At 35.6% G+C, this 23,732-nt stretch overlaps 1 protein-coding gene across 1 annotated transcript; it reads left to right on the top strand.

Moving 5' to 3' along the window:
- Positions 1-432: 432 nt before the first annotated feature.
- Positions 433-1,404, top strand: LOC149143477 (uncharacterized). The gene has a single exon (XM_089451840.1). It carries the CDS (start codon positions 433-435, stop codon positions 1,402-1,404), a length of 972 nt encoding a protein of 323 aa, XP_089307966.1.
- Positions 1,405-23,732: the final 22,328 nt, after the last annotated feature.

Here is a 23,732-nt window from a genome sequence, read left to right as displayed (position 1 = left end):
GAAGATGGTGATATGAAGACCAGATTGACTGAAGCATTTATAGATCAACTCTGATCCAGCTCTTCCAGAAACTCAGGTAAGAAGCCATTGTTTATTGATGCTTCATTTGAAAGAAACACTAGATCTTTTCAAAGGCATCAAGAGAAACCTGATAAGGTGCGTTCCCTCACCTTAGGGGAAGTGAGTAGAGAAATTTACAATATTAAATTAGAAATCTCTGCTCTAAAGACTCAACTTTCTGAAATTAAAAAGGGAAAAAGAGTTACAGAAGAAGAAGAATCCCATTGGGATACTACAGAACATTCCAGAAACTCAAATGTTGAGATCATTGAGGGGAAAATGGATCCAATATATGGATTCCAAGAAATGAGGCTGCTAGCTATCTCTTACTAGCAGCATCATGTCAAAATAAACATTTGTATTAAAGGAGAGATGTTTGAACTCACAGCACTCCTTGATTCAGGAGCTGATGTGAATATTCTAAACAAAAAAGTCATTCCAGCAAAATACTGGATTTCTGCAGAAAGAAAGGTAGTAGGATTGGGCAAGAAAACACTCAATTATGAAGTTCCAAAAGCTTCTATTTGTTTTGAGCACCATTGCATTAATCTGAAGTTTGCAGTTGCAGACATTCTAGTAGACTGTATCCTAGGAAATATATTCCTAGCAGCTGTTGAACCCCATGGGTCAACAAGATTGAAAGGTAATAAAGCTGGATATTTCATATCTGTTCCTACCTCTGTAGGAACAACAAAAAGGGTTGAGTTGCCATATATCTCGAATCCTAGAATTTCTACGATGGTGCAGACTTACCAAAATTTGGACAAAGTGGAAGCTAGATTAATAGACCTTAAGGATTTGAAAAGCACACTCAAGGTAGAAGACCAGCTGAAGAATCCTCAAGTGAAAAGAAAATTTGAGGAATTAAAAAAGCAGATCGAAGACGAATGTTGTTCTGAAGAGCCAAATGCATTTTGGCACAGAAAGCATCATACAGTGGAGCTTCCTTGCAAAGAAGGCTACATAGGAAAGCCTTGCAAAAGCAAAGCCATCCCCACGAATCAAGAATACAGAAAGCTCTGTGAACAAGATATCAAGCAGCTTTTACAAAGAAAGCTTATCAGAGAATCCAATAGTCCCTGGAACTATTATGGGTTCTATGTCAATAGGAGAGCCGAACAGATCAGAGGAATACCCAGATTGGTAATAAATTTTAAACCTCTGAACTTTGTCCTTGCTGATGATACATATCCCATTCCTCACAAAGGAGATTTAATCAGCAGGATTGCTGGAGCTAAGATTTTTTCTAAGTTCGATTTGAAAGCAAGTTTCTGGCAAGTGGCTATTGCAGAGAAAGGAAAGTTCAAGACTGCTTTTAGTATTCTAGCAGGACATTATGAGTGAAATGCCATGCCTTTTGGTTTGAAGAATGCACCATCAAAGTTCCACAAGGTAATGGACAATATATTCAAGCCATACTTTGATTGGCTCATAGTTTATATTGATGATGTTTTAATCTTTTCAAAGAACATTCAAGATCATTTTAAACATGTTCACACATTTAAGCAATTGGTGAAGCATAATGGTCTTGTTCTGAGAAAAAAGAAGATAGAAGTCTTCCAGACTACTATCAAGTTTCTTGGCCATACCATTTCAAATGGCCAAATATCTTTACAGAAGCATGCTTTGGAATTTGCTAACAACTTCCCTGATATTATCACAGACAAGAATCAGCTGCAAAGATTCTTGGGATGTTTAAATTATGTTAGCAATTTTTACCAAGATTGTGCTAGTGACAGGAGCTTATTGAATAAGAGGCTCAGAAAGAATCCTCCAGAATGGACAGAAGCTCATACCAAGGCTGTCCAAAATATTAAAGCCAAAGTAAAAACTCTTCCCATATTATATGTTGCTGATGATAATGCATTTAAAATTGTTGAGACAGATGCAAGTAATATTGGATGGGGAGGAATTTTAAAGCAAAGGATTGGTGACACTGAACAAGTTGTTCAGTATGCATCTGGGACTTGGAACCCAGCTGAGCAAAACTATTCCACAATAGAAAAAGAGGTTAAAGCTGCATGGAATTGCATCAATAAATTTGATGTCTATCTGATAAACAAGTAGTTCTTGTTAAGAACTGATGCATCAGCACTTCATAAAGTTTTGACAAAAGACATCAAAAATCCTGGAGAAGCAAAGTTTGCTAGATGGCAAGCACTCTTTGCCAATTTCGACTTCCAGGTCGAACATATAAAGGGAGAACAGAACAGTCTTCTAGACTTTCTCAGCCGAGAGTACATCTAGCACCAAGACCATCAGGACCACATCATGGTCATAGTCACTGAATGGGATCAAGCCCAAAAGCAAGAAGTGTTGCGAACTATTCCTGGCAGCCAGGATTGGGAAGAATACAAGAGAAATTGGAAACCCACTTGGCAACTAAGGAATACAAAAGTACTTGATGGTAATCTATAGCCCTATATAGATATCCACCATCTTATACTTGAAAGAAAAGTGTATCCAAAAGGCAGCAGATGGATACATGACATGATATATGAAAAATCAAAAGGAGAGGCTAGATATGCAGAAGTAGCTTTACAACAAGAATTCCATGATATATCTGGAATTTGGTACCATGGAGGGGCTCGGAGTGGAATATATGAAAAGTATTTCTGCATACATCGCACCAGAAACTTATCATGGTCTTTTCCCACTCATAATGCAACCACCTGGCCAAAAGGAGATCCAAATATTATTTTCCCTGAAACTGTTTATGATTTTGCAGGGTACAAAAAGTTCTGGTGCGATTTTCTTAATGTGGATGACAAAGAAGAAACGCATTATAATAAAATTTATTTTAATACAATCACATCCTTCAAGAGAAACCAGCAAGTTGATTGGTTTCGACAATGGTGGATTGATTACGGGGTTAACATAATAGCCATGGACCCAATTTACAATGAAAATTTTTGCAGGCAACATTGTAACATATTCTTTGAGAATAATATTGTGGAATTATTTCATACCCCCTATAAAACTATTAAAGAAATGTATGATGAATGGACACCTTTCCATGATGTAAATATTTCCTTAAAAGAATACATGAAAGGCCATTATGAATGGTTTATCCTAACCAAGATTAAACATCAAATAGTTCTGGGAAAGCCTATGATCGTTTGGCGTATATTTACTAAAGCCTGTGACTAATTTATGTATAAAAGAAACAGATTACTAGAGATCAAAGTATCCTAATGGTTCTCATGGGCTTATCCATAAAAGCATCCATAGTGTAATCATGTTGTCCAGTCATAAGGACTTAATTGCGGCTAGCTTTTCTTGTGGGCTTTGCTATACAAAATCATCCACATTGTAAATTTTCTGACAATAATTTCTTGTGGGCTTTATCATATCAAAATCATCCACTTTGACAGCATATTTTCCATAAGATTTACTTTTCCAAATTGGAATATTTGTGTGGATGTCACCTCGGTGTTACCCAAAAGCAAATGATTCCATCCGCCTATCCAATGCTCTACAGGAATGTTTGTCCCCTCTCATTTCCTATAAATTGACGGTAAGGCTCATCCAATGGGCATTCGGAGTTCAGATGGTCTAGAGTCTTAGAGAGTATTAGAGATCTGAGAAGCCTGCGTATCAGTGTGCTTGACACTGGTAAGAACCTAAAGTGGCCAGATCTGTTAGTAGTCAATCAAGTTTGTATATAAGTCCAGCGTGTATATTCTGAGGCAGAGCCTATCAGTTGCCAGGTAGCCTTCGGTATTGCTCCTTCCTTGTAAAGAGCATAAAGTCCGATAAATGCAACGATATTCAATCTCTGATAACGAATTTCTCTCTGCAACTTGCAGTCTATAATCTCTACAAATTTCATTCTGTAATCCATCTCTGTTTCTGATATAATATGAGTATACCATTCCGCATATGAATACCTCTACGCAATTTTATTGTCTACTATGGTAGTAGTTGTCTTGCAAATTTTCATCCAAAGTTCACAGGAAGTTCATCAGGAGTTCGCCAAAGAATCGAAGGGATGCCAGAACGTTGTTAGGCGAGGAAGCCGTTTGTTGAGGTCGCAGAGCATGAAAGATTTGAGTAGGTTCACACTGAGTTCACCACTGGTTCACCAGAAGTTGGTTCGCAAAGACAACCGAAGAGACACAGCAAGACCAAGAGTCAAAGCAAGCTTGTGACAGAAGCCCCTTATTGACATAGAACCCATAATAGTTCCAAGGACTATTGGATTCTTTGATAAGCTTTCTTTGTAAAAGTTGCTTGATTTCCTGTTTGCAGAGCTTTCTGTATTCTTGATTCATGGGGATGGCCCTGCTTTTGCAAGGCTTTCCTGTGTAGCCTTCTTTGTAAGGAAGCTCCATTGTATGGTCCTTTCTGTGCCAAAATTCATTTGGCTCTTCAGAACAGCATTTGTCTTCGATCTGCTTCTTTAATTCCTCAATTTTTCTTTTGACCTGAGGATTCTTCAACTGGTCTTCTACCTTGAGTGTGATTTTCAAATCCTTAAGGTCTGTTAATCTGGCTTCTGCTTTGTCCAAATTTTGGACAGTCTGCACCATGGTAGAAATTCTAGGATTCGAGATATATGGCAACTCGACCCTTTTTGTTGTTCTTGCAGAGGTAGGAACAGATATGAAATATCCAGCTTTATTACCTTTCAATCTTGTTGACCCATGGGGTTCAATAGCTGCTAGGAATATATTTCCTAGGATACAGTCTACTGGAATGTCTGCAACTGCAAACTTTAGATTAATGCAATGGTGCTCAAAACAAATAGAAGCTTTTGGAACTTCATAATTGAGCATTTTCTTGCCCAATCCTACTACCTTTCTTTCTGCAAAAATCCAGTATTTTGCTGGAATGACTTTTTTTTCAAAATATTCACATCAGCTCCTGAATCAAGGAGTGTTGTGAGTTCAAACATCTCTCCTTTAATACAAATGTTTATTTTCACATGATGTTGTTGGTAAGAGATAGCTAGCAGCCTCATTCTTCAAATCCATATACTGGATCCCTTTTCCCCTTAATGATCTCAACATTTGAGTTTCTGGAATGTTTTGTAGTATCCCAATGGGATTCTTCTTCTTTTGTAACTCTTTTTCCCTTTTTAATTTCAGAAAGTTGAGTCTTTAGAACAGAGATTTCTAATTTAATATTGTAAATTTCTCGACTCACCTTATTAGGTTTCTTTTGATGCCTTTGAAAAGATCTAGTGTTTCTTTCAAATGAAGCATCAATAAACAATGGCTTCTTACCTGAGTTTTTGGAAGAGCTAGATCGTAGTTGATCCATAAATGCTTCAATCAATCTGGTCTTCATATCACCATCTTCCATCGCTCTAATTTCAGATAATATTTTTATGTCATCTTCCTCAGTTGCAACCATTAGAATTTTTTCTTTCTGAGGTTTGAAGAAAGTTTCCTCAGAACTTGAATCACTATATGACTCTGAATCATAATCATAGTGCATTTGATAGGCGCATTATTTAGATTCACCACAGGAGCAAGATGTACTTTCTAAATCCGAATTTTCTTGTATATGTGCCTGTAATTCATCCTGAGATGATGAATCAAAAGAATCAAAGGATGATTCTTCAAATTGGTGTTGCTGCAGTTTTTCTCTGATAACCACATTTTGGCATCACTCTATTGTATGAGAACGCAAGCCACATTTCATGCATCTGATATGTCCTTCTTGTTTGACTTGTTTTCCTCTTTAGACAGCAACTTGGGATTTCTTTCCTCTATTCAGTTTGGATTCTTCCCCTTCTAGACACCTTGATGATGTATGTCCAGTATTTCCACATAGCCAACAGGTGATTTTATTCCATTTCTCCTACTTTGAAGTGTGGAGATGAATGTCAGAAGGTTTATAATAATGTGTTCTAGGCACATACCTGTAATAACCTTTTCTGACTTTGGAGGATCGGCCTTTAGATCATTCAGGATACTTCTTATGATCTTTATAGCTTCTGAATTTCTGTTTGTATTTTTTCTTGGTCCTTTTCTTTGCTTTCCTCCTTTTAACCAGGGGATCATCAATCATAAGTCCATATCTGCTGTAGATGGACTTCTGATCTAGGAATTTTGAAAGTTTTTCCAAAGATTTGTTAACTTTGGAACTTGTACAAAGACTTACCATGGTCTTTGTAATATGTGCATAAATTTCACCCCATGTATAAGATTCAAATGGTAATTGGAAGATTTCTTGCAGTCTGATGTAGTCCACGAACCTAGATGGCAAAGCTGCAAGATAAACTTGTTTCCATAGTAGATTCTTTGAATCCTTTACTTCATATATCCGCTGCATCCAATCTCTATGGAAATCTTCATACTGAGACATTTTGTGACATTTTAAATTCATAAGAATAACTTCATTCTTATCAGCAATTTCAGTCTCACTGCCACACCAATGTTCTAAGATCATAGATGTCAATGCACCTATCATATTACTGATGGTTGAACCATCAGGATTGTGTATTACATCTCCATTTTCATCTTTGAGCACTTCTGCTTCCATTGTTGCTATCAGTTTTGGAGATGATTCTGTCTCCCACCATCTGAGTAAAGTTCCTGTAAAACACTGGATAATAGTTTTGCAGGATTCAATTTCACTTTTTCCCCTTAAACACATGAGCTTGTATTCTGTATACATCATATCAATCATCTTTCGAATCTGGCCAACACTCAGATTATCAATATTCCATTCTCTATGTGAGTCTAGCAAGAAAGTATGTGTCTCTGGGAGTTTTCCTTTCCCTGCAATATCTAGTGCAGGATATGTATTGAGCCTACTCTCAAGAGGTTCATATATGGGGAAAGCCTAAGAATCAAACTCTTTTTCTTTTTCTTCTCCTCCTTCCTTAAACAAGGAAGCAATAGTAATTTTTTTTGTAGCCTCTCGTTATGCTACTAAGTGGGTACTTCTTTGGGGAATAATTCTAGGAACCTGTTTATTGGCTTTACAGGATCCTGAATCTTTATATTTCTTTTATACAAAAAGGAATTAGGAACTGGTTTCTCTGTTTTTGACAGACTAATTCTTTCAACTTTGTCAGCTAAACCAGATATGAGATTTTTAGTAGTATCAAGATGATCTACTAATTTGTCTTCTACTCCTTCTATCTTAGATAAAGATTCTCTAGCATATGTACGAACAACTGAAGAGGCATACTGTACATCATTGAGGTTCTTATTAACCTCATTTATTGACACTTGAACAGTATCAAACTATTCTTTGATTTCTGCTGTTTTTGCAACATTTATTTCCAAACCCTTAATAGTTGTATTGGTCCAGTTAAGTTGTTCACTTGCTTTCTGAATTCTCCCATCAATGCCTAAAGCATCATCATCCTTTTTTACTAAAGGAATAGCTTTGGCTGCATTTTGATTTTCCCCAACGATAATGGCTTTGTATGGGGGAAAAGTTGATGGTGTTTCTATTCTGCTACCATCTAAAGCAATCCATGCATGTTTGACAGATAAAGAAGAGGATGAACCAGTTAATACATGCATAGGGGAGACATTATTTTTCCATTCATAAAAATAAATCCATGAATTATTGATTTCCATGTAATGTTTCCAATCTTCAGCCAAATCTTTCTTTTGTTCAGGAGTATGATTTCTATCAAACTCTTCTGTTTCTGGATTTGTAAACAAATCCCAGTTTATCATGGCTTTCATCCATTTGGCAGGCATTTCTGATTTTAAACATCCATACATCAGAGTCAAAATTTATGCATTTCCATGACTGAAGGTTTCTTACAGTCATTTCGAATAGGTCCAAATCTACAGGCTGGAATGATGCTTTTTTTCTTGCTCAAAAAATCCTAAACCATACTTTGGTTTGGCAAGTCTCATCATACTCATCATTTCTATCAGTCTAGGGTCTTCTCCTTCAATAGTTATAATCTCATTCATCATAAGGACATGATCAAACTCTGTTTCATGTGGAAAAGGTATATCATCACATTTAGGATTGGGGCATGGATTAACAGAAGTGGAAGGAGATGCTTCACCAGTTCTGGGATGGTGGTTAATATAAATGACTGACTCAGCAAGCGTACTCAAATTTACAGCAGTTTGGCACTCTGGACAAGTAACTTCTAAAGAATGGAAGTTAACTATCTGGGCAAACTCAAATAATGAAATATGTTTATAAAAAGTGGAGGTGGAACATGCGGTATCAACAATGGAAGGATCCCTATAGTACTTGGAGCTTTTACAAGCTTTTTCTATTCCTCTGTAATCAATGGTCGATCTTCTGGGAAATGACAAAATTGCAGAAGATTGGTTTTCTTTTATATCGGCAGAGGTTATTCTTTTTGGAATATGAGGCTTTGGATTTGCCACTACCCAATGTTCAGGGAAATTGAGGTCTTCCCACATAATAGTCTGGTGTTCTATTTTTTTATTCTTCAGATCTGTAAGGATGACAACACTAGACTTTGATTTTCGGCTGGGAGTATGCTTTATGGCTGGCCACAAAGTATTGGTATGTCTAAAACATCCTTTGAACTGTATCGCAATATTATGTCTTTTATCTCTCATATCAAACCCTGAGGTTTGAATTTGCAGCTGTAAGATATCTTTGATAGTCTCATCATAGACATAAACAGAAAAATTTGGATAACAGTCAAACTGGACAAGGCCATGTGACAGGGGAGCAACAATGCCTCCAATTAAGGAATCAGTATACTTATTATGGGTTAGGTCTCGGACAGTGGCCAACACAAAAGTATTCAACCCTTGGTGAATTAAAGGGTGGATTCGAGTTCTGATACATCCCAGGTGTAAATATTGGGTGTCTAATCTTTTGGCCTCGACTTGTAGAGCTTTAGGATCCAATAAGGGAATGGTTTGAATATTGTCAGCATTTTCTTGTATCTGACTGGTAGACTCTTTAATAATTATCCTAATAACGGCTTTCAGGTGAAACATATTTAAATCACTATATACTTCTGATGCAAAAATTGCAGGTAACTGCCAGCGAGCAGAGGGCTGTGGTTCTTCGTATTCAAGTTCAGCTTGGTTAAGGACTCTACTGGAACTTGACGCAAACATAGAACACATATTTCATTAATTTTGGAAATTTTTTATTACAAGGATATCACTAAACTTTAGTTTTTTGGTTATTATGAAATTCTATATCTACCATTTAATTCCAGGTTTAATGAAATAGGTGTTATATCTCTAAGAGGATTTTTGCAGATGATTCTCTATCTTCTAACTCTCATAAGGAAACAAACTTCCTAAATGAATCCATCTTTTAAATGAGTATATGGATTAAGACTACCAACCTTATGAACCAGATGTTACTAGCTCTGATACCAATTTTAGCACCAGGGGCTCCTATCACAAGCTTGCTCTGACTCTTGGTCTTACTATGTCTCTTCGAATTTCTTTGCGAACCAACTCCTGGTGAACTAGTGGTGAACTTAGTGTGAACCTACTCAAATATTTCACGCTCTGCGACCTCAACAAATGGCTTCCTCACCTAACAACTCTCTGGCGTCCCTTCGATTCTTTGGTGAACACCTGATGAACTTCCTGTGGACTTCGGATGAAATTTTGCAAGACAACTACTACCACAACAGACAATAAAATTGCGTAGAGGTATTCAAGGGTCTACCAGTCAGATACAAGAAAATGCTGACAATATTCAAACCATTCCCTTATTGGATCCTAAAGCTCTACAAGCTAAGGCCAAAAGATTAAACACCCAATATTTACACCTGGGATGTATTAGAATTGGAATCCACCCTTTAATTCACCAAGGGTTGAATACTTTTGTGTTGGCCACTGTCCGAGACCTAACCCACAATAAGTATATTGATTCCTTAATTGGAGGCATTGTTGCTCCCCTGTCGCATGGCCCTGTCCAGTTTGACTGTTATCCAAATTTTTCTGTTTATGTCTATGATGAGACTATCAAATATATCTTAATGCTGCAAATTCAAACCTCGGGGTTTGATATGAGAGATAAAAGACATAATATTGTGATACAGTTCAAAGGATGTTTTAGACATACCAATACTTTGTGGCTAGCCATAAAGCATACTCCCAGCCGAAAATCAAAGTCTAGTGTTGTCATCCTTACATATCTAAAGAATCAAAAAATAGAACACCAGACTATTATGTGGGAAGACCTCAATTTCCTTGAGCATTGGGTAGTGGCAAACCCAAAGCCTCATATTCCAAAAAGAATAACCTCTTCCGATATAAAAGAAAACCAGTCTTATGCAATTTTGTCATTTCCCAGAAGATCGACCATTGATTACAGAGGAATAGAAAAAGCTTGTAAAAGCTCCAAGTACTATAGGGATCCTTCCATTGTTGATACCGCATGTTCCACCTCCACTTCTTGTAAACATATTTCATTATTTGAGTTTGCCCAGATAGTTAACTTCCATTCCTTAGAAGTTACTTGTCCAAAATGCCAAACTACTGTAAATTTGAGTACGCTTGCTGAGTCAGTCATTCATATTAACCACCATCCTAGAACTGGTGAATCACCTCCTTCCACTTCTGTTAATCCATGCCCCAATCCTAAATGTGCTGATATACCTTTTCCACATGAATCAGATTCTGATCATGTCCTTATGATGCATGAGATTATAACTCTTGAAGGAGAAGACCCTAGACTAACAGAAATGATGAGTCTGATGAGACCTGCTAAACCAAACTATGGTTTAGGATTTCTTGAGCAAGCAAAACGTGTCACTCCAGCTTGTAGATTTGGATCTATTCCAAATGACTGTAAGAAACCTTCAGCCATAGAAATGCATAAATTTTTCACTTTGATGTCTGGATGTTTAAAATCAGAAGTGCCAGCCAAATGGATGAAAGCCATGATAAACTGGGATCTGTTTACAAATCCAAAAGCAGAAAAGTTTGATAGAAATCATACTCCTAAACAAAAGAAAGATTTGACTGAAGATTGGAAACATTACATGGAAATCAATAATTCATGGATTTCTTTTTATGAATGGAAAAATAATGTTTCCCCTATGCATGTATTAACTGGTTCATCCTCTTCTTTATCTGTCAAACATGCATGGACTACTTTAGATGGTAGCAGAATAGAAACACCATCAAATTTTCCCCCATACAAAGCCAATATCATTGGGGAAAATCAAAATGCAGCCAAAGCTATTCCTTTATTACAAAAGGATTATAATGCTTTAGGCATTGATGGGAGAATCCAGAAAGAAAGTGAACAACTTAACTAGACCAACACAGCTATTAAGGGTTCGGAAATAAATGTTGCAAAAACAGCAAAAATCAAAGAACAGTTTGATACTATTCAAGTGTCAATAAATGAGGTTAATAAGAACCTCAATGATGTATAGTGTGCCTCTTCAGTTGTTCATTCATATGCTAGAGAATCTTTATCTAAGATAGAAGGAGTAGAAGACAAATTAGTAGATCATCTTGATACTACTAAAAATCTCATATATGGTTTAGCTAACAAAGTTGAAAGAATCAATCTGTCAAAAACAGAGAAACCAGTTCCTACTTCTTTTTGTATAAAAGAAATATAAAGATTCAGGATCCTGTAAAGCCAATAAACAGGTTCCCAGCATTATTCCCCAAAGAAGTAGCCACTTCCTCAGTAGCAGAACCAGAGGCTACAGAAAAAATTACTATTTCTTCCTTGTTTAAGGAAGGAGGAGAAGAAAAAGAAAAGGGTCTGATTCTCAGGCTTTCCCCATATATGAACCTCTTGAGAGTAGGTTCAATACATATCCTGCACCAGATATTACAGGGAAAGGAAAAATCCCAGAGACACATACTTTCTTGCTAGACTCACATAGTGAATGGAACATTGATAATCTGAGCGTAGGCCAGATTAGAGAGATGATTGATATGATGTATACAAAATACGAGAAATATTAATACAAATGTTTAAAACATCTAATCACTTGTACTTCTCCTCAATTGATAATGAATGCATAATTTAAATTTGGTAGAAGCAAGAATAATGAATACTTTACTATTTCCTGGGTCTTTGTTGGCTTGGATTTAAGTTATGTATTTAATTATAACAATTGGTGTACACATTAATCTAATGGATGTATTAAGTTTTGAATATTTATTCACGTGACTATATGTTATTCAATTCGTTCATATTGATGAAATGTGACTATAACAAGGAACGAGTATCTAACGAGTAAAAAACATAAGAAGCTTCATGCAACAAGTTTTTAGGTTGATTATTGGAATTCGTTTCTTATGTTACATTCTCTACTTAATACTTACATTGGTTAAAAAATTATAATTATTTCCAATAAATTTACTCTTTATATCATCCATATATGTCAGCTGTAACATGACATACTACTCGTGAATGCAAAAAGTGAGCCAAAGTTGTCTTATAAAAATTTCCTTGATTTACTCTAACTTTAACATGACAGACTACTTGTCAATGCAAAGAAGCTAGTGATAATTGTCTTATAAAATTTTCCTAGAGAGGAAAACTATTGATACATCTTCATAAAAAAAAATGAATATAAAACAATAAAAAAAAGTCCACGAGTCACAAATTATTGTTAGCTTCATTAAACAATTGTTAACTTTCGTTAGTTACTTAGTAAATTACTTATGTATTTTTATATTTTCAAATATCCAAACATAACTTCATTTAGATAAATTCTCTACAATTTAAACCATCTAAATGATATATACACTTCTCTATTTTCTATCCTTACACTGAGCGTTATTTTTTTTAAATTATTATTATGCATTCTTAATTGAAAATAAAATATCTACAAAAGGGAATCTTTAGCATTTTGATTTATTTAACAAAAACTACTTATTAAAATCATCTATAAATGTTAAAAAAAAAAAAAATTATTAAAATAGTGTGAAATAAAATTTATACAAATTTTAATTAATCAAATATTTTTTATATATTTTTTTATTTTTTAGTTTAGTATAAACTATTTAAATTTAAGTTTATAATAAAATTATTTCAAGTTTCAGGGTACTATTGGTTTCTAGATCCCACTTCTAGATAATTAGTTTATGTCAATAGGATGATTTCTATCAAAGGAGAGTTTTGATATATCCCCATTAATTTACATGAAACAGATTGAGATATGATGTGAATAGATGAAGTCACCAATTATAATTGACATAGGGATGGCCAACACAAAATGTCAACAAGGATTTTAGATGGCCAACTGATGTTTAGAGTTCCCTTGAACATATAGTGGCATGAAACAAAAGTGATATGGTAGCATTGAATAATGAGCACCATGTGATATCATGCAACAATGCATAAGGCATTGAAGCACATTCCATAATGAATAGAAGAGTAACCAGCTAGAGGAGTAAAAAGGCTCATGGCCTAGGGTCCAAATGACATTGCGGCACATCAACAGTTTCATGAAGTAAAACTACTCCATTTTTAAACTGAAAACTCCAAAATATGTTAATAACCACATAAAAATGTAGAAATTGGATAGTTGAACCATCAAAAGGGACATAGGTAAGGGGTCATGTTGGGGATCTAATGTTAAAAACACCTACATAATATTTTCACCCATGGTAGAAGGACCTATGAAGGTAAAAATTGGTCATTTGTGCATGTTTTAGTTGGGAATTTAGCCCTCTCAAAGAAAAACACAATGTTGGGCTTCAAAATTGTCCTTATTCTCACTCCATTACCTTCACATTTTACCTTCATGTCACCTCCATTCCACCTCCACATCATTACATTTACCTCATTATTGGGTTATAACTATGCTTTTCCAAAGTTTATTAATTCTTAACATTTTAAAGTGGATTTATGGTTAAACTTTAGAAAATAATATGCTTATACTTATAACTAACAATTAGAATGAGTTTGTTGACATGTGTAGGTACAAAGGAAGCTTCCAGGGCATCTTTATGTGGTCTTGAATGATCAAATTCGAATTTGATAAGATAAGCCTCATGGAAAAGATCATGATCTCATGGAGAAGATCAAGGACAAAAGGGGGTTATGTGTCTAGATGGTTGAGAAATGTATGGAACTAAAGAGAGATTAGTGGATCATCATTATGAGTTTGTTATCTCATCCCATTGTATAAATAGGAGTACCTCCTCCATTCCAAAGGGGAGGACTCTTGGAGCATGTATCCAACTTATGATGGAATAGAATAAAGCTTCATTTTACATAAATTTCCATTATATAGTTTTAGATATAAGTTGTCTTAGTGTAGTAAATGGAATAATTTGTCACTTTGTTCTTAAGAGAATTGAGCTCACTCTAAAAGGATGAAAGAAACATTTGATTTCATAATAGATCTTATTTCATTTAATTGCTTAGATGTTTGAGGATTTGTTTGTGATTGATGAATGAGTTTTAAATTAAAATCTTATCAGCATATGAGGGGATAACCAAGGGTCTAAGTTAGGCTCTCTCTCCATTTGATTTGCATGATAATTGAAATTCATTCTTTTGCTTCTATGTTTCAAGTATTTCATTTCTTATGCTTATGAATGAATCTTAGTTTAGTTTGGATTAGTATATGAGGGGACAATCAAGGGACTAAGTTAGTCTTTCTCTCTATTTGAATCTGAACAACAATTAAAGTTCATTCTCTTGTCTTTATTTCAAGTTTCTGGTTTTATGTAATCAATGATTTCTTTTCAATCTATGATACTGTAGGGAAGGACAACCAGGACCTCCTTAATTAGGAGCCTCTTCCCTTGCATATTATATTGAATCGTAAATAATTTAGTTAGACATAGAGTTAGTTGCCTACTCATGCATATAGTTTGCTGGCATCATCACAAGCTTACGAGTTTCCCTGGTTGATAATTTAATGAAAGCATTTTAAGTAATTAAATTGCCCAACATTTTGGCGTCGTTGCCAAAATTCTAAAGACAAATGCAACTCTACAACCACTCCGTTGCAACTCCCTTTTTGCAAAATATTTTGAATTCCACCAATTGTCAAACCATAAAGCATGACCTTTCCATATCCATTTTTCACAGCAAGAGTTCTTATTCATACACCATGCATTTCCTTACATCCATTCCTTACAAGCTTATTGTCATTTTCCATGTCATTACCATTCCCCTTCATTTCCGCAAATAAAACCCTGCTTCTATGGATATCATTGAGTCAAAGTCCTAGAGTCCAATTAACTTTGTAAAAACACCTAGAGGCTTGCATGCCTTAATGGCAAGTACTCTTGCCAATGAACAATGGGAGTACATTAATATCCCTTGTTCGTTGGATCTTGTAGGTGACTCAACCACGACAAATTTATTCGTACCTACAAAGATGTGTTAGGCATCCTGACTCCCATTGGAATCAATGGTGGGAGCTCTTGTGTTGGCTAGGGGCATTCATTAACGGCCACTGAGTCAATAACTTCTTGCTATGTTCGACATCGACACATTTAATCACATAGTAAGATTTGTGCCATCGAGCGTTGAAGACTTGAAGACCCATATTTTGTAGCAGATGAAGCCAATTTCCTTTCATTGTTTTTCAGTTTGTCTTCACTTGAGGACAAGTCAATAAATAAGGCTGGGGGGTGTTAGCGCTTGAAATTTCACCTCAGGCTGAGAAAGGTAAACTCCAAGGCAACATCAAACCACTTAGCCTCGTAGCTAGCCCTACGGGGCAGGAGAGGGCTCTCTCCGGTATATCTCGGTAAAGATCTTCAATGGGCGTGATAACCAATAAGGAAACACTGATTTTAGGCTAGTAAACTGATAAAAAGGTTTGAATTGGAAGTTTTAAGATTTTGGTGGAAAGTTGGGAAAAGGCAATTTTGGGTGTGGGGATTGGACACAGTTTTTGCAGGGGGTTCTTTGGGGCAAGGTAGGAGACAGTATTGATGCCTTTGATAGAGGTGGATGGATGAGAATGACCGGTGAGGAGTTAAGGAGAGCAAGCAATAACCTTGAATTCCCCTTAAACAATTGAAAACATTGATATTAAGCAAACTTAAAAGCAGAGCATGACAGTCATGAATTTTACTTTAACACTTCATTTGCCTAATTTGCAGAAGGAAAAGTAAGGAAATGATTCACATAACACACTTACAAGTACAAAGAGAAACACACCATCAATACATGTGACCACAAGAATCCCAAAAAGGACTGCAAAACCCTGGTCTTCCTTTGCCAAAAATTGCAGAGATACAATGAGTAATACAATAGAGCTTATCCCTCAAGAGTCCAACCTCTCCAACCTCTGAAAATGATTGAGAAAATACATAATATAGGCAAGCCAACCTCTTCCCTTGCCTCTAGGGGTCGAGCTCATCCTTCTAGGAGCTATTTCAACCAATTCTAAACTGAGCACTAAAATCTAGGCAGTCAAAACAACTTGCCTCTATAAGCTAGGAAACCAATTCATTCATTAAATGTTTGCTATTTCATGAATGAATCTTCTAGAAGAGATAAATAAGTGTCAAAATATCATAAAATTACATCATTTACAACAAGGAGGATGAAAATCAACTCCAAAAAGTCAAATCCAGTCAAAACTGTGTTTTGTTGAGCTGTAGGTTGAATTCCTGTGCAAACTGCCTCATGGGTCGCGCGCAATTCCTGAATGGGTCGTGCGCCTTTGGAGGCACTTTTGAGGCACTTATAGGTGTCCAAATGAGGCACAAGTGGGCTTGTTGGAAAGGTCTGGATGTATACTTTCCCACCCAAGTGGAATTTCTGAATTTGGTGGTCATTTGCCCCTCCAAAATGGCAATCTCCCAAGACTTCTTCCTGTGTGTCAAAAAGGTGGCAGAAAGTCATTTTTTGCTTGTTTTTTGACTTTCTGGAGGCCCAAAACTTGATGAAATTTCTTGGAAATGGCTGAGAAAGTGTATATTTTCATGAAAAATCTAAAAATGCTGAGTTTTCCCAAAAAGGAGTTGCCCAACGAAAGGGTCGCGCGCGGCGCGCGACCCGTTGGGGAGGAAAACCTGTGTTTGGCACAAAAAATTCACAATTGACAAAATTTTCTCCAAATTTCTTGAAATTTGGGCTGGGATTCCCCAATAAAGTACCATGCTTAGTCAAAGAGGCTTTGTCCAAAATTTGGAGTGGATCGGGCCTTTTCCGTCGTTTTAGTGCCTTGGCCAACCTCCTTGGATCTGGCAATTGTAATTTTGACATTTCTCTAAAACCATGACACCTGTGCAAAAAGTGAAGGAGGTTTTTCTTCTTTGGCATGTTGTGGAAAAAAACCTCTCTCAGTTTTCCAAAATTCATCTTTGATTGCTCTGAAACATCTTTTGAGTGAAACTGATCCCGATGTGTGAAACAAGGAATTTCGTGGAAATGAAGCGAAATGAAGGGGATAGGGGGCTTCTAAATTCTTGGGGAAATTTTTGGGAGTGGGGAGGGATGTTAGGAAGCAGGGGAAAGTGGAATCTCAGAGATTGAGCGAGGGGAAGGGGTCCAAAAGGGCAAAACACAGGCCAAACCTAGAAAATTGCCAGGTTGTAGCTAGAAACTAGGGTTTGTGCAAAAATGAGGAATTTGGGGGATCTCAGTGATGGAAAGTGTTTGATAAGGTACATGAAGGATAGGGGAAGGTGTATGAACATCTGGATACAAGTTTTGCCGATGATTTGACCATTCAAGAGAAATTAGCTTCAAAACCCTAGGAGAGGGAAATGACCCTGCCTAGGCGCAACTGAAGCATGAACAAGATGTAAAATGACTCATTAGACACTGACATGACAATGAAAACCATATGAATGATGATAGACTCAGCTGAATAGTGACATGGACCGACATTTGGACAACTTTAGAAGGAGTGAAAGCAAACCCTAGACCTAATGCCTAGTGACCAAATTTTGCTTGAAGACTCACTGAAATGACAAAATTTGACCTTGACACTCTGGGACCACTTTGTAAGAGCATATTTGATCACTGGAGGAAGGTTGGAAAGACTGACACTAACAGGGGGGAAATGTAACTACTATATTTTGTATACCTTCCAAGCCTTATACATTTTCAGCCGCATTTAGTAGCAGATTTCGAGCAGAAGATCCAACAATAGATTCAACAGCAGATGCAGCAATAATAAAAGATTCACTTTTTCGATTTCATCCACCATTTTCACAACCAAGTAAAGAAGACTATGAACAACAGTTTTTGCAGCCACACGTGCACAACTCTCATCCATTTTTGGAAGGGTAAGTTAGGGTATGATATTTTCTAACTTTTAACCATTAAATTCCTTGAAAAGTTAGAATAATAATTTTTGGAAAAACTTCACTTCCTTTCCTCATTTCACATAACTGCCCAAACCATCCGTTTAAGGGGAAGGATACATTTACATACATACTTTGTCACATTCATATAACATCCATATTCATATATCACATTCTAAAACCCACTTACCTTCAAAATATATTCACTATTACATGAGCATACAAATGGCTTTGTCAAAAGTATTTAAAAGTTAATTGGATGCCAACACAATCATGGTTGTTACACAAGAACCAACCATGATGCATTCCAACAAAAATACTTTGCAATAAAAATCACATTATCAATATGCAAATATCATACATTAAAATTGAATGAAACAAACAAAATAAGGTTGAAACACAAGAACCAACCAAGTTGTAGTTCATAAAAAAAAAAAAGCTTTGCAAAAGTTAAGTAAATGATATCATGCAGAGTTTAAGCCAAAGCTCAAGTACCAAAAAGTAATGTAATAGATTGCATGAGTACATGCAATACCTTCAGTTTGGGGGTATGTTGGGCTTCAAAATTGTCCTTATTCTCACTCCATTATCCACCAATACCTTCACATTGTACCTTCATGTCACCTCCATTCCACCTCCACATCATTACATTTACCTCATTATTGGGTTATAACTATGCTTTTCTAAATTTTATTAATTCTTAACATTTTAAAGTGGATTTATGGTTAAACTTTAGAAAATAATATGCTTATACTTATACCTAACAATTAGAATGAGTTTGTTGACATGTGTAGGTACAAAGGAAGCTTCCAAGGCATCTTTATGTGGCCTTGAATGATCAAATTCGAATTTGATAAGATAAGCCTCATGGAAAAGATCATGATCTCATGGAGAAGATCAAGGACAAAAGGGGGTTATGTATTGTTGAGAAATGTATGTAACTAAAGAGAGATTAGTGGATCATCATTATGAGTTTGTTATCTCATCCCATTGTATAAATAGGAGTACCTCCTCCATTCCAAAGGGGAGGACTCTTGGAGCATGTATCCAACTTATGATGGAATAGAATAAAGCTTCATTTTACATAAATTTCCATTATATAGTTTTAGATATAAGTTGTCTTAGTGTAGTAAATGGAATAATTTGTCACTTTGTTCTTAAGAGAATTGAGCTCACTCTAAAAGGATGAAAGAAACATTTTATTTCATAATAGATCTTATTTCATTTAATTGCTTAGATGTTTGAGGATTTGTTTGTGATTGATGAATGAGTTTTAAATTAAAATCTTATCAGCATATGAGGGGATAACCAAGGGTCTAAGTTAGGCTCTCTCTCCATTTGATTTGCATGATAATTGAAATTCATTATTTTGCTTCTATGTTTCAAGTATTTCACTTCTTATGCTTATGAATGAATCTTAGTTTAGTTTGGATTAGTATATGAGGGGACAATCAAGGGACTAAGTTAGTCTTTCTCTCTATTTGAATCTGAACAACAATTAAAGTTCATTCTCTTGTCTTTATTTCAAGTTCTCGGTTTTATGTAATCAATGATTTCTTTTCAATCTATGATATTGTAGGGAAGGACAACCAGGACCTCCTTAATTAGGAGCCTCTTCCCTTGCATATTATATTGAATCGTAAATAATTTAGTTAGACATAGAGTTAGGTTCCTACTCCTTCATATATTTTGTTGGCATCATCACAAGCTTATGATTTTCCCTGGTTGATAATTTAATGAAAGCAATTTAAGCAATTAAATTGCCCAACACACACTCCCCCTCCATTCTTCTAACATACATTTTAGGATATATATATGCCATCAAATTGTACGTCATATGTTCCAGGTAATTCTTCATTCCTTCCCCACCATTTTGATGTCTTTTTTGCTTTGTTTCCTTGAAAATTGTGCCTGAAGAAACCTCTTTTTTAGGTCATGATGTTAATTTTTCCCTCTCAATCCTGGGTTAGAAATGAATTTGATATTTATTACCTTATCTTGGAATATACACTAGCAATTTGGAATACAAGGGGGATATGCCAATGAAGTCACATCAACTCAGATCTATGAATTAGGGTCGATTTTTCTTCAGGGAATTTTGATTGATCATGAGGAGACTAATGTTTTGACTCTAGTTTTACAAGTATTGGTCATAATAATCGAGTGTAAAGAGATAGAAGACAAGGAAGTTGAACACAAGAGGCTTTCAATACCATCCTACAATTATAGCTTTGTAGGATTTTGACCTATTGAAATTATTCAGGATGCAAAACATGAAGATCAAGTACAAAGTATTGTTGGGATTTGGCATGCCAAAAACTAATGGTTCATGGTGTTAGACCAACCTCTAACCTTAGAGGTGGATGACATCTACTTCTTCATTGTTTTATCAAGGTGTGGGGCCCCTATAGTTTTGGAAGGTGGAAGGGAAAATGTGGAGGACTATGTTAATTGTTACTCTAGGGATTGAGCATGAAAAATAGGTAGAAATTCACCAATTAAAGAAGTGATAGACTTGAAACTCTGTAATATTCTCTTTTCCATCACTTGGATAGTTGGGTCAACCATGCCTCACCTAGATTCAAGGGTTCATGTAGATATTGCAATGTGATGTTTGGAGCTAGCAATATTTAACTAGTGTGGATGGTTGCTAAGTAATATGAAGGAGAATTTGAAAAAAAATTGACTAGTTAAATAGAAACAATTTGGCTATGTCAGTATTCTAGTTTCCTTCTTCTTAGAGAAAGTACCATTGATGCAGCCATGTGTGACAATACCCTATCCTAGACCCTCTGATCCATATATGGTTCGATGGATGGAGTTGATGCCATGCTTTAGGGGAGGAGCAGTAGCACAATGGTTTGGAAAGGAGTTCTTTAACTATTTTCAGGAGAATTATGTAGTGGTTGATGACTATTACTACTCCAAGACCAACTTCTATGGTGATGTGGACTTAGCCCTTCCTCCTGGTGCACACTCAGGCGATATTAGTAAGAAAATATTTTTTGGAATTTATTATATTTTTTATTTTTATGTCATTTTAGCATACACAATTTTTTGTGTGGGAATTATGTCAATAAAACTTGTTATGTTGCATTGACATATAGGTGGCACCTAATGGAACCCCTCATTCAGTTTTCATACCATTATAGAGTAATGGCAGTAGTAGCACAAGAGGTGGTTGAGGAGGAAATTAGGGGGATGGGGAGGAGGATCATGATGAGCTATGTAAGTTCACTTATAGTGTCGACTAGTTGGCCATGGGTATTTAGCCTATGACCTTTGATGATATTACACTGCATATGCAATGGCACACCATGCGTTTAACCTCCCACCAATGGGGTATCCTGCAATGTATAGTACATATCATATTGTGTTATAGATGGAATGGGGATGATTAGTCTATACTATATATCTGGTGTTTTATGCAAATTGACATCTATGTTTATATCAATATGCATGGAAGCCTGGGCCTTATATCCCAATTTTGGACATTGTTCCCACTTTTGTGATGAATGTATGAAACACTTATCAAGATATGTGTATGTGTGTGTGTATGTGCGCATTGTTATGCTCTTTACTTTTGTTTTTCTAATGATATGACTTGTTTACCCATGTGGATTATATACATGCATATGTGATTTTATTAACTTATTATAACAAATTTCAATCTAATACATACTTAGCTAATGTATTAGAGTCTCTTGAAATGTGAAAATATTCAGTAGTAGTGAAATTCACTTCAAGGAAATGTATCCTCAAATATCGACAAGATAACATGGGATGTGTCATGGAGTAGAGATGATTCCACTGTGAGACCATGAGTTGGGAGTCTAGTTTTTGTTTTCCTTGAATTTACTAAATGGAAAAGGGATTGTTGTCCCATAGATCATGCCTCATTATATACTAGACAATGGGTAGAAAAAATAATGAAATTCCATAGATCTAATGCACACTACTTTCATATAATTGAAAAGTAGAATATAGTGGCACAGCTTCTTACACTCACATGTTGATGTAGGTTAAAGATCCAATCCATTAAATAAATATCCCACTCCAACTTAGAGATCACTCTCTATCTCCCTAATATTATCACCTAACATATTCACCAACATACAAGAAAATTTTATTTTCCTCTACTAAAGGTAAGTTAGTATGCTAAAAGATCCAATCACAATCAACACATTATGATATCAAGAAGACATCTCATATAGATATGGAAAACATGTTGATATTCAATATATATGAGGAGCACAATGAAAAGTTATACCTTTGGTGATTGGTTCTCTCCTTCAATCCCTTGACCTTCTTCCTCCCTAGGCTTACTCACAAATTGGGCTCATCTATGAAGCATGGAAGGACTTCCTAGTGGAAATCCTCCAACATAGAAAGGTATTCTAATAACTTTTTCTTCCTTTCCACCCCTGATAGGGTCTCATTATATATTCCATTCCTAGATCTAGGAGGACCCATATGGACAATTTTGGATGAAATAAGTTAGGAAACTTCCTCAATTATTGACCCCAAGCCAACTCATGACATTATAGTTTGAATTTATCATCTTGAAAAGGCTCAATTATAGAAAATTATGGCTCCATCACTCTTTGTAAGAAGGCATCCTATGTAGTTTTAGGTATGATTGACATGATGCCAAACTAGCATGGAGAAATGGTCTACATGATGATAGAAGTACAGGAGTGATAAGTTATCTAGACAAGCACAAAAAAGGGTGGAAATAAATGCATTCATGGCAACAACTAAGGTAAGATGAGCTAATTTTCCTCTCATTGTAATGAAGTGTAAAATAGGGTTATAATAAATTCCCCCTAATGCATGAGATTAGAATATAATTTGATGGATGAAATGAATTACAACCAAGTATCAAATTGTAAGGAAGGAGTCAAGAATAAAGGAACTAGACCGGAGAAACCTTGACAACCAAGTCTCAATCATAAATAGATCATCCTTGAGGTAGGCATACCCATGCTCAGCATAAATAATAATTAAACATGGTTTCCAAAGCTATACACTGCATGTTGAAAATAGAGACAAGAAATGTTAAAAATAGAATCTAGAAATTCCAATTTAATTTATCCTTGAATTAAATTGAGAATTAAAATTGTAATTCTATTCTCATAGAAACTTGTAAATAGTTAATTAAGTTTAATTAACTTAATTAGCTTAGGAATTGCAAGTTATAAGTATATCTAAAGTCATGTAAGTGTTCTCCCTAAATTTTAGGGGTCCAGGATGAGTTTATTTGAGTTGTAATTAGATTAACTCAGTTTACTGAGTTATAGTCAGTTAAATTAGTTCTAAATATTTTTGAAAATAATAGAGGACTAAAATTCAGTTGGTGCATTGGCGCATCCACAAGTGTTACTCCAGTTAACTAAAGATTCGCTCATGAGAAACTCAAGCATGTGAGTTCACAGAAAGACCCAGTTGATACTAGAGTGCAAGGACATTGTACTATCAGTTCTATGATTTACTAAGTTGTAAATATCATGCATGCAATCAGAGAAGGACTTA

Source organism: Pinus tabuliformis, chromosome X, assembly GCF_031772625.1.
Source record: "Pinus tabuliformis cultivar Carrire ecotype Pingquan chromosome X, CPIR1, whole genome shotgun sequence".
In the NCBI taxonomy this organism is placed as follows: Eukaryota; Viridiplantae; Streptophyta; class Pinopsida; order Pinales; family Pinaceae; genus Pinus; species Pinus tabuliformis.
This window is presented reverse-complemented; position numbering and strand designations above follow the sequence as displayed.